We start from the raw sequence: 16,365 nt of genomic DNA, 5'->3' as shown, positions 1-16,365 counted from the left end.
AGGTTTGGAGAAGAAGAGAAAGCTGGTCAAAGTCTGCAATAAAGTATTTGGTATTTCCAGCACAATTTCAAAAGTTAGGCCACAAATATGGCTCTCAGCTTCCCAGAGGCCAAAGCAGAGAAGGAGACAATCAGTTAGAGAGTCACTACATCCATGAAATGCAATTAAACCAGCTTTTTTATTGGTGGTGAGGTCTGAGAAAAATGTTTCTTTCCCCAGTTAGAGTGATCCTATGTCCCAGTTTCCCTGGCATAGTTCCCATTTATGGCTATTGTCTTGGTGTAATTATTAGGAGCACACTTTGCTTGGTGTAACTGTTAACCCACACATTTAATCAAAATGGTCTTCATACCCGTAACGCATCATAGAGAAATTGCTGAATTATCAGTCAGTAAACAACTCCAGACTTTTCCTTCCTTTGACACCCCACAGTGTAGGCCACAGTAGATGCCAATTGGTTGAAGAGTGCAGGAATGTTCGCTGCTCACATCTCCTCCGTTAATCTATCTCCAGAGAGTTCCTCCAGATCCAAGTGTCTCTTCAACAATCAGTTCCTCTCCAATCCCCAGGCCTGGAGTATTCCCATGGGCTTCTGAGGCCAGCCTGCTTCTTCAACTGCCCAGCATTCCGGATTGAGAACATCTTGCCCACAAACCAACTCCCCTTCCCAGATTTCCTGTCTGTGCCTGGAATTTTTGTTTTTTAAAATCATGTGAGCCCCCTCCTTTAATACATAAGAAATAAACCACAAACAAGTCAACAACAACAAAAATCTCTTCCAAGGCAAGTACATTTATTACTGTAAAATACATGTCCAAGAGCTGCCAGTCCTGGAGAAAGATGCCCATCAGGCTTGAACCACTTTTTAAGGATCATTAAAGCCAGAGAACGAGGAACAGGGCAGCTGGGATGGAGAGAGTGTAAAGGAATGGAGCGGGGCAGAGCCAAGCTCTCTGGATATTTATTCTTAAAGGACTGTTGTGGGTGGACTGCATACCCCCAAAAGATGTACTGATGTCCCAACCTCTAGTATCTGTGAAATGTGACCTGATTTGGAAGTAGGATCTTCACAGATGTAATTAGATGAAGTCATACTGAAGTAGGGTGGCCCCTAATCCAATGACGGGAGTCCTTATAAGAAGAGGGATTTTGGACACAGACCCACAGATAGGATGTCAGGACAGAGAAGAGAACATCATTGGAAAACACACAGACACACCGAAGGAAGGCGGCCGTGTGATGACAGTGGCAGAGTTCAGAGTGGGAAAGCTACACGAGCACCTGGTGTTAATGCTGCTCCCATTTTACTGATGTGGAGGCTGAGGCACAGCACAGCCGGGCACCTTGTCTCTGGGCCCCCAGCCGGTGGCTGCGTTCAAATGCAGGATCTATACCTGTGGGGGCCACATCCTCCAGGTGAGTGAAATGAATACTTTAAAAAAGTGCTTTGTGCTTCAAAAAGCAATTAAGGAGAAAGGTGGGGAGGAAATGCCACATGTGTCATCATTCTTATTTCCAAGGTCTCTCCCTCCCCTTGAGGTTGATGGGTGGCATCATACAAGTGTGGGAAGGTGGGGGAACAACAGATCTGACCCGAGTGCCGGGGATGAGAAGCAGAGGAGATCACATCACCCTAGACATCCGGCTCCTTTCCAGCTTGGATTTTTTTTTTTTTTTTTAATGAAAACTTGATTCTCAACAAAAAACAGTTCCTAATATCCAACTGAGCAAAGAAAAACAGCATGGGGAGCTGCTCATTATGGAATTTTTAAAAGGCCAAACAGTTCCATTTTTCCTATATTAAAATGGCAGCGTGCACACGATCCCACAGCGATGGTTATGTGCCAGTGGTGCTGGTTTGGAACTTGAGTGGGATGAGTTGGGTCTTTTTCATTTAATTCAAATTGATTCTTGCTGTGCTATAAAATATATATTTATTCTGTGGTGGTAGGTTCTAAAAGATTCTATTGCAATGAGTCAGAGCTCCTTCTCTTTTTACTTTAATACTATTTAATATATTTTCCAAAAAATCAGGACCGGAAAGGTTCTCAAAATGAGGTTTTTTAAAGTCCAGTGCTCTTCATTCCCAGAGATCATTACTGACAGCGTCTTCTCATTTCCCTTTGAAATTGGCATTTTTCTCAACATTCCTTGCAGATAGTGGTGACCAAATGCTCTAACAAAGACCCCTTCCCTGGCTGGGCGCTAGCATGTCTCCCCCTTTGTCTGGGGGCTTTAGGAAAAATCGTGCACTTTGATCAGGAAAGATCAGGCAACCGTTCTGGAAGACATGTATGGCTTAGGAAGTTGAGGTCTTATTGGTGAATAAATCTTAATCTGGTTTGTTGGCTAATTACACTCATGGGAAGGTAGTTTCATGGGGCCGCCCAGCAGGCAGGATTAAGCCCCCTGTCTCCAGTGGCACAGGGTTAAGCTCTGGTTTTGTAATGACTGAGTAATGAGACCCACTCTCTGTGCACCCCTGGCATCCATTGATCAGGTTTTCCTTCTGCACAGACAATACCAGAAGTGGGCCCAGCAGCTAATTATGGGAAAGGTCAAAGGTCACGCAAAACCAACACAAATCTATATACTTTTTCATTCCTAACTGCATACAATGACCATGGCTCAGCCAGAGGGTGGGAAGGTCTTCCCCCCACCCAACCCATGATCCAAGATAACCACGGGGTTTGAGCTGCTTGCTGGTCTCTCCCAGGGGCCGGTGCGCCTCAGGCCTCCACACTTCTGCTCAAGCTGTTCCCTCTGCCCGGAGCTCCCTTCCCTTCACAGACACCTATGTCCCCATAGTCTCCACTGAGTGACCCCCCACAACGTGTAGGCAGCAGGTAGGCCCTTCACGTACAACCACCCTGAGAAGTGAGTACCAACATCTTTATTTTACAGCAGGGGAAACCAAGGCTCAGAGATGTTCCCTACCCTGCCCAAGATTACACAGCTGATGCCAACAGGACCAGACAGTGAGCCAGGCCACCTAACTTCAGAGTTAATGCTGTCTCAGTCACAAAGGGCCACGTATCATAGGGTTTTATTCCCATGAAGTCTGAAGGGAAGGCATGTCTATTGAGACCAAGAGATCAGTGGTTTCCTTGGACTGGGGGCCTGAGGAATAATGGCTGAGGGGAACAGGGATTCTTCTTGGGGTAATAAAAAGGTTCTAAAATTTATTGTGATGGATGTGCAACTCAGTAAATATACTAAACAGCTTTGAATTGTACACTTCAAATGGATGGATGATATGTTTTTATGTGAGTTATATCTCAACAAAGCTGTTTAAAAATATTGTTAAAGTTAATACTGTCAAAGCTCTCATCCCCTGTGCTGGCTGGATCTCTGGGCTCAGCCTGGATGCACGGAAGCCACAGGATGCCCCCCTCAGCCGACTGCAGTGCCACCTGCCCAGAGGGCGCTCAGGGTGGGGTGCGAGTCTCTCAAACACAAGGTGGTATTTCCCTACCAAACCCAAAGGATGGGGACCAGTTAATTATTCTCTTTCTCCCTCAAAAACCCTGCAAGCTTCCCTGAGAGCTGTTCTCAGCTCTGGCATCGGGTCTAATGGATACCGAAGCAACCCGGTCAAGGGAAAGTTGACCCACTGGCGTGTTTGAGCCGGAAGTGAGGAGGGGCTGCGGGGAGCCTGCCAGCCCAGAGTCAGGCCCCCACCATCCCCTCTGCCAATTACAAGCATGGTCAATTTCCCACCCCCTTAGTGAATGGCAGGCTCTGAGGGGCTGTTCCACAGGCCCAGCCACCGCTGGATGCGACAGGAGGGCAATCAGAAGCCCGGCATGGAATGGATAGGCTCCTGTGATACCCCTGGATTTCATAAGAGGGAAGCTCAGCCACAGAGAGGAACTGAGGAGCTAATCTTACCAGCAAGTCAGTGGCTGACAGCAACTTGACCCCCGGACCCCAGCGGCCGCCCTGTGGGCTCCAGCAGCAGGCTGGGCCCGAGCTGGCCTAGTGCGGTGTAAGGGCATTCTCATGCTTGCCAAATCCCCAGCGGGGCTTCTTGCCAGCAGTCATAACAACAGAAGTGGCATTTCGCCACCAGGCACTGTCTGAATGGCAAGTGGCTGACCCTCACTACAGCCCACGCAGGAGGGCTTAACATTCCTTCATCACAGAAAAAGAAACCAAGGCATAGAGAGCGTAGGTGATTTGCCCAAGATCACCCTGTTGGCCAGTGGCAAAGCCAGTACTGGAATTCAGGTACCTGGTTCCACAGTCCAGCCTCCTAACCTTGACACAGTCTGCAAGAGAATTCCCCACTCTCCATGATCCAGGGAGTGAGGGGTCAGCATCCTCACTGAGGAGCAAACCGCCTCCCTGCCTTCATCCCTCCTGTACCAGCACCTTCCCTGGGCTGGCCCCTTGCCCTCTGCCCGGACCCTACCACAAGGAGCTGCCAGCCTGAAGGAGAGGGAACTCAGACACGGACAAACACATCTCATCAGAGAACCGTCTTGCTTGTCCGTGCACTGACCAGGCCCAGGCCTGCCTGTTGGGCTGCCAGTGGGAAAGGAGAGGTGGCTGACAGTCCCGTCAGAGGCTGCCTACGGCCACCAGAGACTGAGCCAGCACTGTGTGGCAACGGGCTCCTTTGCAGTCAGCCCACTAAGGCCTAAGAGGTCCACAGACCTGCCCAAGGTCACACAGGGCTGGCACCCAGGTCTCCATGGACCTATGTGCCCAGCTTGACTCCCCCCGACACAAAGGGTGGGAGGCCCAGGTGGAGGGCATGCGGCTCCTGGAGAAGGAGTAGGGACTGATCGTAGCAGCAGCTGCATTGACTGGCCAGAGGTGCAGGCAGGCTGGCTGGGGCTGTACACACTTGCCTCCGAGGGGCTGCAGCCCCAGCCCGTCTGGAGGACCCCCCCAGAGCACCCTCTGAGACCCCCTGACCTTGCCCGCACACACGCACTCTGGCGCTCTTTGTCTCAAGGCCTTTGGGGAAGGCCGGCATCCATTTCAGTAGCATTCAAAGGCCAACGGGCCGCAGTTTATTTTCTTAGAAATAATGGTTTTTTCTGGTTAGCATTCCACAGATGGAAAAACAAATACAGCCACTGTAATAAGAAGCAGCCAAGGGGAGGTGAGAGAGCCTAGAGGAAGGGGCGCAGAGGGGCCTGCAGCCTGGGGGCGCTGGTGATACAGGGGCGCGTAGACCCTCTGACCCCAGGAGAAACGAGGATTTAGAGGGAGAGAAAAACCCAGCCAACACGCCAACACGGGTGCTGCCTTCAACACGCTCTCCCACACGGCGAGGCACCTTTCCCCCCTCCAGCCCTGCTCAACATACATCCTGCGGGGCAGGTGCCGCAGCTCCCGCTGAAGGAGGGAACCAGGCCTCAGGAAGCTTATGTCACTTGCTGGACTTACGGAGTTGGAAAGACCAGAAGAGACCTCTGCATCCTCGCTATGGATGCCTCGATGGACATCTGAGTGAAGGGACGTCACAGGCGCTCTGCCTTCCTAACTCAGCCCAGGCGACGCCCCTCCAGGGAGCCTCTCGAATTTCTTCCCTCCTCTGGCAGAGAGGCTCTCTCTCCTCTTCCCCTCCACTGCGTCTGGTCGGTATTTCTGTGCTGCACTTTCCACACCCTGCTATGATCACATCTTTCCCATTCTGCCTCTCCCGCTAACCAGTGAGGTCAAGGAAACGAGGCTTGCCCGCAACCCCGAGCTTGGCACAGAATGGGTGCTCAGTGCGCATTCTTGATAATAAACTGAATCTTGTCCAGCGAACACATTTGACAGGCGGGTGCACCGAGGCTCAAGGAGGCAAACTTGCCTCCAATGCTTAAATGCCAACAGTCTGAGCTTTTCGCTCTTCCTTCTAAAAGTGAGCCTGGGACTCCAAGAAGCCTGGACTCTGCAGCGGAGCTGGGATCAGTTGCAAGGGCCACTGGCCTGATTGTTAGCTGACAGCAGCTTGGGAGTTTAAGTCACGCACGGTTTCTCCCTGCCTGCTGGTCCGCAAGACTTGAACGCTTTCATCTCGGGCAAGGCCCGCGTTAGCAGCGTAACTGCACGCTTTTAAGACTTGAAGAAGAATTTCCCCTCCTCCCTCCCCTCCCAGTCCACCTCCTACTGTCTTTCCTGGCCTCCCCCAAAGCAGAATTTTAGTAGAGTTTCAATAAAGCAGGCAATAATGATGATGAAAATGATTTAATAAGGTCATAACATTACTTCCTAAGAAGGCGAATTGGTTTTAAGATTTTTTTCTGATGTTAAACTAAATGGATCACCAGGTGTGTTATAGGAGTTTTGTTAAAACATTTAATAGCATTCCCTGTAATCTACCTGACTTCAGTGACTGACAAGTAGACCCCCGGGATATAAAATTCAGGAAGTGACTATTTACATTCATTATATACACACTAATTTTGTGATCTCTGATGCCCTTTTCTCAAAAAAAAAAAAAAAAGGGAAAATAATAATATAGTTGATACACTGTGGCCAAAACACAAAGTTATTTCCCCCAAGAGGTTTAATTATAGCATTTTGGAAGAGGCCCATCTGAGTTGGAACATGCAAGAATAAACGACTTGAATAAATAGTCTAAAAAATTAAATACACATAGAAGGAGTGATGTGTGCCACTGGTTCAGACTAAACAGTGATTATCAGGAGGGTCTTAGTTATTTAAACAAGTCATTTGAGGGTGGTTTGCTCCTTGTTTGGGGCCTGGTCCTGATTATAAACAAGAGCTTTTAATTAAGATCAGTAAGACCCAATTCAAGCTATAATTTGGTCCTTTTCCTTAGCAAATGTCTATGAAAACAAAGCAATTAAGGTTAAATGAGTTGAAGTATTTAAAGGAGATGAAATGTCCCCTCCTTGCCCCCATCCTGCTTCCTCGACTGAATGAGTACAAACAGACCTGACTAATTCAGACCAGGAGGTGAGCCCAGGGCTGGCCTTGGAAACTCCCTAAAGGCCCATGTACTGGGGATTCATAAGGTTAGGAGTCATAGGCTCAGCTAAATGAAGACGGTGAGGGGAAACAGAATGTGCAAAGGTACTGCGGTAGGAAGGAACTGGCAAGTTTGAGGAACTAAAAAAGAGGCACAGAAAAGGATAGAGAATGATAGCAGCTCAAAGAGGTTAGCTGTTCTGGGCTCAGGGTCTCTGTAGCCCCCTTTAAAACCCCATAGCTAAGGAACTCCCCCCACTTTGTTCAGACTGCTGAAGGGGGCGTGGCCTGCTGCTGGGACCCCCCCCCCTCCCCTCCCCAGCTGACCAGGACTGGATCCAGTCCCTGCCACTTCTCAGCTGGGTGACCTGACTGGAGACTTACCTTCCTGGGTCCAGTTTCCCCAACCTACCTCTGCCACTGGTCCACACCAGATTCCTTAGACTAGTTCCCTTCTCTTAGGCCTCTACTTCCTCATCTGCAAAACCTGCAGAGTTTAAGAGGCTTTGGGAAGCCTGTCCTGATATCCTCAGTACTGAAAGTGGTCTCTCACTGTCCACCGACACTAGTTCTGGGTCAGCCCAAGTAAAGTCACACAGGTCATTGCAACCCAATGTGTGACAAGAGCTCTGAAGGAGGGATGCTCACAGGTGACAGAAAGGCTTCCCAGAGGAGGTGACTGCTTGGACCCATCCACCCATCCTTTCTCGCAAAAGACGCCTCCCAAGCCAGGGACTGGAGCAGAACAGGTCACAGACCCTGCCCGTGAGGGGCCCGTGCTCCAGGAGGAGACCCAGGGAAACGTGTGCAGGGTGACACGGGCCCAAACAGAGGGTGTATGAGTCCAGGAGGACAAGAAAGAGGGGCCGTCATCTGTAAGACAACCTCCCTCGATGCCCTTTAAAGTTCTTTCCAGCTCTGCACATCCCTGAGTTTACTTTGACTTCAGGTTCTGTCAAGGTTCCATCAAGAAAACACTGATTTATCCTCAGCCTCCAAGAGAGTCTTTCCGGGGCACCTCGGTCTGGCTACAGCAAGCCCCCTGCCAGCGTGGAACTGATCACATGGGGCTCTGGACTACTCTCCAGTACAGCTGCAATGTGGCTGCCCCCCTGGAAGCCCAGGCACCTCACACATGCACCGGCCACGGCAAGATGGCCTTGAAGGTGTGATAGGAAACTGTCCTTGGAATGGGGAAGGGGGTGCAGGCTGTCTCGTGTGCTGGGTTGGCCAGAGGGTTTTCATCATCAGCAGGAGTTTCCAGGTGACATAGTTAAGGGCGTAAGAGGCTCAGTCAGCCCCACACAGGGCTTCCCATAACCTGGGTGTGCTTCCAGTGAGAACTAGAGCCACTGTGGGAGCCACAGTCCTTGTACGTGCTTTGCTGAGGACGCATCCTCTGTGCTTATCACAGCAAACAGAAAGGTTTATTGGATCTGTAGGACAGGGGACTCAATTCTCCCAAAACTCCACCCCCAGTCTTTGCACAGCCCCATACAGGCTCAGGACCTAAAGATAAAGGGGCCCAGGGAAGGAAAACAGCTTTCACCTGAAGTGGAAATAGCCACCTGGAGGGTGCTGTGATTGATTGTTGATGTCTGCTGGGAAGAAGGGGGCAGCCGATCTGCCATCCTTGGAGTAGGTTTAGTGGAACAAAGGAACAAAGGAAAGCTTTCATCACTTGTAATTTTTGTTGCACACTCTTGGTAAATGGTCGTCAGTGAATGATGTATATGTCTGTGCATCTCTCTGGGAATATGGATAGATGCATAGTTTCTTTGAATAGTCAATGAACTGAACCAGAACACCCCATTTCCTAGACATTTTAGATCCCTGGAATTGTTGCAAAAAAGATAAAGTTTCACTGCTTTTCATATATTGAACAGCATATGATTATCAACATTATCAGCATAATCAGTATCACCATCACCACCATCACCTTTATCATCAGCATCCTCATCCACTTACTCAACATTGCTGTCACCACAATGTTATCTTTATTAACATCACCATCAGCATCAGTGCCATCAGCACCACCATCACAATCACAGTACTAGCAGCTAATGCTTACAGAGTGCGTCTAGGTACCAAGTTCTGTTCAAATGCTTCCTATATGCTAACTCAATTAATTCTCACACTATTTCTATGAAAGTAGATCCTATTATTGTCTCTATTTTACAGACAAACAAATGTCCAAGTAACCTACACAGGCAGGATTTGAACTCAAGTAGTCCGGCCCCAAAGCCCATGCTTCAACCACAATGCTGCAATGCACACTCGCTCCTTATTCCCTCTTCTCATAGCAGAGCCACAGATAGCAATGCCTACTTGCAGAAATGCAGTGTGGAGAAGTGGGCACACCAAGCCTGGGCTTTAGTCCCAGCTCAGGCAAGATGGTTGCCCTCCCAGGCCTCCATTCTGCAACTGTAAACCAGGAAAGTGAACATCTGGACTACCTCCGAGCTCCCTCAGGCCACCACTGCATGTGGTCTGCCAGCCCCTCCAGATGTCAAAGCCTCCGGAAGTCTCTGCACGGTCTTCCTCGGGACCACGAGGGGGAATCTGGTGGGCCTGGGGTGAAGACTTCAGCAGTCTCCATCAATTCTGACTGATGACTGTAGGTGGGTCCCCAGGGATGAGGAAACCTCAGTGCAAGTGGGACAGCGTCCACTTGGGTCCTCGGAAGCCGTGCTAGCACTCACTCACAGAAGGCTTAGGGAGTGGGTAGCCGAATGGCAACCTCTCCTCGGTTCCAGACAGTTATTCTCCATCCTGTTAACACGGAAACTCAGCAAGTGCTGATTTACCATGTGTACGATCCTCCTGTTACATTAAGAACTTCCCCTGCCTTGTAAGTCAGCCCATGTGGCCCGACCCAAACTCTAAGCTCCTTGAGGGGAGGGACAAGGTTGTGCTGTAACTGCCACCTCTGAGGTGTGTAGGACTGAGCGATTCCCAAAGGTCTTCACTATTCATGGCGTCATTTGGGCCTGAAAGCACTGTGACGGTAGCGAGACCAGAGAACGACAACGGTGGTGGCAACCATGTGCCATCACCTGTACGCCGAGTACATACTGCACATTTAGTGCCTAGCATGGACCAGGCATGGTGGTTGGCTGAGCCCCGGTAAACCACACGCAGTTTGTTCAATTGTCGGCACAGCCTACGGCGGGGGATATTTTGGGTCCATATATCCAAAGGAGAAACTGAGGCTCAGGAATGTAAATGACCTCCCAAATTTTCACATCAGAGGGAGGCTGCAGCCCAGTGCTTCCAAGCAGAGGCCCGTTCCTGCTTCCCTCTCTCATTAGATGGTGTTGAAATGACACCAGGGTGAGAACAAGCCCTCCACACCTCCTATGCCACCCTCCCACCCCCTCCATGGCACCCCAAAGGCTGCTCATCTACTGTGAACTCCGGTCTGGGCAGAAGACAGCCAGCTCAGACCAAACACTGTCTGCACACCCCTGCTAGTGCCGGGTCCTGCCCCAAGAGCTGGGACCCCAGGGACAGGTGTGAAAGGCTCTTTGTGATCCAGGGGCTCCCTGTGAGCCCGAGTTTGACAGCTCAGTATGGTGGCCCAACACTGAGCCCATGGCAGGCCCTCAATAACTAAGCTCACAGTCCAGTGGAAGTACAAGACACATAATTATAATCTGAAGTCAGAAGTGCTATGATGGAGGGAAGCACCTGGGAGCAGAGTAGGTACTTAACGTAGCTCCGTGTGCGGGCATTGTGTGTGCGCACGCACATGTGTGCATAAGTAACTGTGTGGAAATGAAGGTGTCAGGCAAGGTTTCCCAGAGAAGGCCAAGTAAAGCATGATTAGGAATTAACCAGGACACGAAGGGTGGAAAAGGAGCTCCTGGCAGGGGGAAAACTGGAGCTGGGGCTCCGAACATGGAATGTCCTGGTTGTATGTGTATGTGGCCAGGATACAAGTGCTCTTCACCGTGTCAGGAGATGAGGAGCAGAGGTTGCCAGGCGGCCAGGCAGAGTAGCTCCTGGCAGTTCCCAAAGCCCTTCCACATGCTTGTCATTTCTCTTCCTCCCACCAAGCCGCGAGCCTGCGACCTGACCCAGGCACGAGCAGGATGGACCACCAAAGCCAGACTCTGCAGGGCTTCAGGGAAACAGGTGGGAGACAAACTGTGGGCCTCCTGGCAGGGGACACCAACAAGGGCCTACAGAGCCGGGCTGGGGGAGGAACAGCTGGGAGAGTGGCTTACACCCTCGGAGACAGGGTCATCCTTGGCCCTCCTTGCCGGAGCCCTGGGCCTGGAGAGGGGAGCAGAGGGTCAGAAAATGGTCACACAGAGTCTTGCATGTGCCACTTGGGGCCTCTAGGTTCCGTCAGTAGCTGGCCAGTCCATGCCCCCAGGCTTCTTGCTCACAACCTGCTCTATCTGCCCCTAGCCTGGCCTTCTTCAGAGGTCTGTGGGTAGGCGCCAGCTCCCCCATCAGGCTGCTGGGCCCTGAGCAAGGCGAGCAAGGCCAGCAAAGCCAGGCACGATCCAGGACGATGTCCGCCCAGCACTCAGCCTTACGTGGATGCCCAACACGTGAGATGGCTAAACAGTGTCAGCATCCCAAGGAGGCATAGCTGCACCGCCTACGAAATGCCAGCTTCCAGGAAGCCTCGGGCAGAAGGGACAGCAGCCACCTTATTGCTGTGTGTGCTCATGTAACACAAATCACGCTTTGGAAAAGTAAGCTGGGAGGGCCCAGGGAGAAGAGAATGCGATGCCAGAGAGCTGTGGGGTGGGAACTAAGAGACTGGGGGGTTAGTACTCATCCTGCCCCGTGGAACCCAGGGACCCTGCAGAAGATGCTGCTCTTCTCTAAGCCTCAGTTTTCTGCATCTATAATGTGGGGACAGACAGGGAAGATCTGGATCCACAATTCTCCCCCAGGGGTGCACATTAGTCATGGAAAGAGCTGTTTCCAGGCCCCCTGGTGCCAGGCCCAGCCCCAGCCTCACAGAGTCAGAATGACCACACATTCCTTCCTGGGTGAATGATCGCAGAGGGTCCATCTAGTTTGGAGAATCTGGGCTCCAAAGACAGCCAAGGCTGCTCTTTTCACTCTGACTCAGCCAGCTAGGGAGGCAGTTTCCAGTGCCAGACAGTCAAACCAGCACCCTAGGTGCAGAGAGGGAAGGCTGGACAGACAGACGGACAGCACAAACCCACCAGGCTCTGCCAAGCTTCTGTGCCCGAGCCAGCCTACAGCACTGTGGCTGCTACTGAGCAGGTCCTCTGGGGAAGTGACGGGCCCCCACTGTCCAGTCAGGGACAGATGGACAAATACATCATTCAGTGCTTTATCTCAGTTTCTTTTAAAACAAAACAAAAAGTTTCAAACCCAGGGAGAGTTAGTCACCCCATGACTCCAAATTCCACCCTCCAGGGAAGCAGCCCAGGTTCCCAGGAAGCCCACAGCCACCCTTCCAAGGCCGAGAGGGGCCTGTGCTGCTGGCACTCATGGGGTGGGGGCACCTGCTGGCATTGCATGGGGCAGGCACTGGCCACCTGCAGAGGCTGTGGCAGCCACAGGGTCTGGCCAAGAGGGCTGGGCTGGACTCACCTTCACACTGCCTGCCTTCCCCCTTGTAGCCTGGCTTGCAGAGACATTTGTAGGACTTGGGCGTGTTCTGGCAGATGGCATCAATGTGGCAGTCATCTGTGCCCTCTGAGCACTCGTCCACGTCAACTGCCCCTGTATGGGGAGGGGAAACAGCTGGTGAGGTGTGGTCCAGGAAGCAGGCAGCAATGGTGCGGGCAGGGAGCTCCTTCTGCCGCCTGCCCTTCCATTGATCATGGGGGTAATTAACAATAACAGCCATTCATGACAATCTGGTGTGGCAAGTGGCAACTGGTGGCATCTTTGGGGCAGCTACTCTTCCAGGCACAAGGCCACCACAATGTTGGGTCCCATTTATTTTCACAACAATTCTATTAAGTCAACCTATTGTTTCCACTAAAAAGATAAGAAAACTGAGGCTTAGGAACACAGCAGAGAAAAGCCGCTCTCGGTGTGTCTTGTTCTCCCCACAAACATTGCTCCAACCCTCCTGCACTCTCATTATTCTAGAATTTAGAGTAAGAAGGGTCCTTAGAAGAATTTAAATCCGTCCTCTTTGGGTTACAGATGGGGGAACTGAGGCTAGGATGGCACAGCGAGCAGAGCCAAGCCAGGAATCCCATGCCCGTGACCTGAGCATGGAACCCCTCCAGCCCCTGGGCTGCGGAAGCACAGGCTTCTTCCTTTGGTTCCCACGTTCCCTGCCTGGAGGGTCCCAGCAGAGAAACCAAGCCCTCAGCTGGGCTCCCCCAGCTCATTGGTGGTTCTGATCTTTCCTTCCTCTCCTCTCTACCTCCAAAACCCCAGTGGGAACTGGTTCTCACAGCCCAGCTCCCAAACCCAAGTTCAGTCTAGGTTCTGAGGGCCCCTGGCATGCCCCATCCTTAACACGCACACATACACCTTAGTCTGGAACAGCTATTGGTCAAAATACTGCAGACAGTCCAACCTCCCCCCTCACCCCCAACACATGCATGCAGGCGGCATCACTTTGCTGGGGTGGTTGTATCCGCTCCACAGCTGCCCTAGGAAGGTGAAATGTGGAACAAGAGCAGTGGGTATAGGAGGCCAGGGCCAGCCATTGGGTGGCAGGAGCCAGCAGGAGCATTGGGCTGGCAGAACATCCCCCTCTGGGGAAGTGGCAATAGAGGGACCCCTGTGCAGGGGTGGCACAGTCTCAAGGGCAGGAAGCCAGAGGCCAGAGTGGGCCAGGTCTGCATCCTTCCAGAGGGCAGGACTGGGGCCACCTCTGAGATAGGGCCAGCAGGGGAAATGGGCCACGGACGCGGCTCACCCCCACTTCCCAAGGGTCAGTGCTCAGGAACGAGGGAGGGAAGCTGCCTGGGGCTCTGGACCCCTTTGTGTCCCCTCCTCCAACCTCTTCCCTAGGTAGGTGTTCTCCTGGGAAGGAAATGGACAAATGTCAGCCTAGAGGCAATGGGGACCACTTCCAACACACCTTCTGAACACATGGGAGAGGAGCCGCGAGCCGTTGCTCCCATGGGCCCTGCAGCCATGCTCCCTGGCTTGGGCTGGGCACACGCCCCAATGGGCGGCCCGGCCCTCCCATCACGGGCTGCTTGCTTTGACTTTGGTCTGTTTCACAGCACAAGGCTTCCATGGGGTAGGGGTTCTCTTCCACGGAGACAGACACAGGAACAAACATGGGTGAAGGACCTCAGAGCCCAGGGGAGACTCCACGGGCACGTGAGGGGTGTGGGCAGTGGGGCCCAGCTTCCCGGGGGACCACAAGAAAAACAGCTCGGCCGACTGTGTTATAGTTCACATGACCCGGTACCCTCACTCTGGGTGGGGATCCCAGACCTCAGGGCGCCCAGCCACGGGGTGCCCAGAGACAGCCAGGAGAGGGAGCAGGGGCTGCAGGACCCTCTCCCCACCAAGCAGAGAAAGGGAGGCAGCTCCTCCGCGGCCGTGGGAGGAGAGACTGACTTGGCTTTGTGGGCGAGCCCCTTGCACACAACCAGGAGAGCTGGGGGGCAGGCGGAGTGCCGGGGTCCCTTCTGCCCTGACGGCCCAACGCCGTTCCCCCGCCCACGGGCAGCCTCCCCCGGCTGGGACCTCCTGGTTGATGTCGCTGATGTCCTGTACCTGGTCTCCTGTCTCTCTGGGTCTGTGGGCCTGTCGTCCCCTCCTGTCTGTCCATCTGTCCTTCTCTCTTTCCCCTCGTCTGTCCGGCCCCCTCCGGCCCCCTCCCCCAGGCCCTCTCGTCCGTGAGTCCAGCGGCCTCCGCCCTCCTCCTCCAGGGCCCTTCGCTGCCTTCGCCCGCGCCTTCGGGCTCCCTTTTCTGATCCGTTGCCTTCCTCCTGCGCGTCTGCCTCCTCCTCCTCCCCCGGGCTTCTCTGCCCTCCGGTCTTCTGGTGTCCACTCCCTGCATCTGTCCCTCTGGGTTTCTTCCTGTGTCCTTTTGTGTATTACCTCTGGGCCTCTTTTTCTGTCCGTCTGTCCCTCCACACCCACCCCCCTGCCCTCCACGTCCGCCCTTTACCCCTCGCCCACCTCCGCCCGGACCCCTGGGGCCCCCTTCCGCCCGGCTCCCCTCTCCCCCGGGGGTCCCCACTCCCTCTGGCCCGCGGCGCGCGCCGGGCCCCTCCGCGGGCCGTCGCGCTTTCTCCCTCGCGCCCTCGCTCTCCACTTCCCCGGCCCGGCCCACCCGCCCCCGCGGCGGCCCCGCTGGCCCCGGGAGCCCCTGCCTCCGGGCTGCGTGGAGGCTCCCCGCGCTGGCCCCAGAAGTTACTCTGCGGAGAGCCGGGGGGGGCGCGGGGCCACGGGGGCGACAGCCCTCCCGACCGCGCGGGGCAGGAGCTGCCCGGGTCGCCCCTTACCTGGGAGCCCGCTGCCCCCCGCCAGCCGCCCGCGCGCGCCCAGGGCGAGCAGCACGCACAAGTGCCAGTGCACGGCTGCCGCGCCCATGCTCCCTGCGGGCCGGGCCGGCCGGGCGTGCGGGGCGCGGGGACCCCTGGACCGGCAGCGCCGCGAGCGCTCCTCGCTGCTGCTACTCGGCCACCGCTCAGGCTCCCAGCTACCGATCCGGCGCGGCTGACGAGCTGACAGCCGCGCGCCCATTGGCCCGCGGCCACCGGAGGCGGGGCTACGCGAGCGGCCGGCCAATGGGCGCCCGCCGCCGACCCGCGGGGGGAGGGGCGGGGCGCTGGCGTCCGGGACCGCCCCTCCCCTCGGGGCCGGCGGCAGGTGGGAGGTGGGAAGCGGGGTGGGAGCCGGGAGCGGCTTGCTTGGCTGCCGGGGGCACGGTCTCGGCCAGGCCGGGCTTGTGCCGGGGCTGCACCCTCCCGCCGTCCGTGTCCCCGCAGCGCGGTCTTCGAGGGTGGGCAGCCTACGCCCGCAGCGCAGACACACTCAGGCGAGGCGGGGGCCGCCCGCCAGCCCTGTGGCGGGGGGGAAGGCCCGGCGCGTCCATGTGTACCGAAGGAAGCGCGAGCTGGAAGCGGAATTCTACCTTCATCCATTCCGTGGATGTTTTTTGAGTACCTACTGTGTGCGGAGCGCTGGATGCAGGGCGAGCAGGCCAGGCAGGGAAAATCCCGAAGACTGCTTTGCAATTTACGTTCAGACAAATGAACTTTTCACCGCTCTTGCAAGGACAAGGGCCCACATGTGTGCCTGTCGTAGGGCAGCCGCAGGGCCCGCCTCCGAGAGGCTCCAGCAGAGCTCCGAGGTGGAGATACCCCCGCGGTCAGCGGCGCCCCGTCTGCGTGCTGACCTCAGCCAGCAAAGCTCGGTGCAGGGAGAATTGGGGACCTGGGGCCCCCAAGTGACAGCCCTGGGCGGGGGCGGGCGGCTGGGGGCTGGGGGCAGTAGGAGCAGCGG

At 54.5% G+C, this 16,365-nt stretch overlaps 1 protein-coding gene across 2 annotated transcripts in view; it reads right to left on the bottom strand.

The window, feature by feature from the left end:
- SCUBE1 (signal peptide, CUB domain and EGF like domain containing 1) overlaps window positions 1–15,575 on the bottom strand; it is a 122,562-nt gene extending 106,987 nt beyond the window's left edge. For both annotated transcript variants that reach the window (XM_036931446.2, XM_036931447.2), the window contains exons 1-2: window positions 15,363–15,575; window positions 12,523–12,654 (exon numbers count right to left, since the gene is read on the bottom strand). In XM_036931446.2, coding sequence (XP_036787341.2) covers window positions 12,523–12,654; window positions 15,363–15,450 — 220 coding nt within the window. In that variant the 5' untranslated portion in view covers window positions 15,451–15,575. The remainder of the gene's footprint in view (window positions 1–12,522; window positions 12,655–15,362) is intronic.
- Between the last annotated feature and the right edge of the window lie 790 nt (window positions 15,576–16,365).

The sequence above is a fragment of the Manis pentadactyla genome, chromosome 10 (genome assembly GCF_030020395.1).
Source record: "Manis pentadactyla isolate mManPen7 chromosome 10, mManPen7.hap1, whole genome shotgun sequence".
In the NCBI taxonomy this organism is placed as follows: Eukaryota; Metazoa; Chordata; class Mammalia; order Pholidota; family Manidae; genus Manis; species Manis pentadactyla.
The sequence above is the reverse complement of the archived record's forward strand: the minus strand, read 5'-3'. Positions and strand labels throughout refer to the sequence as shown.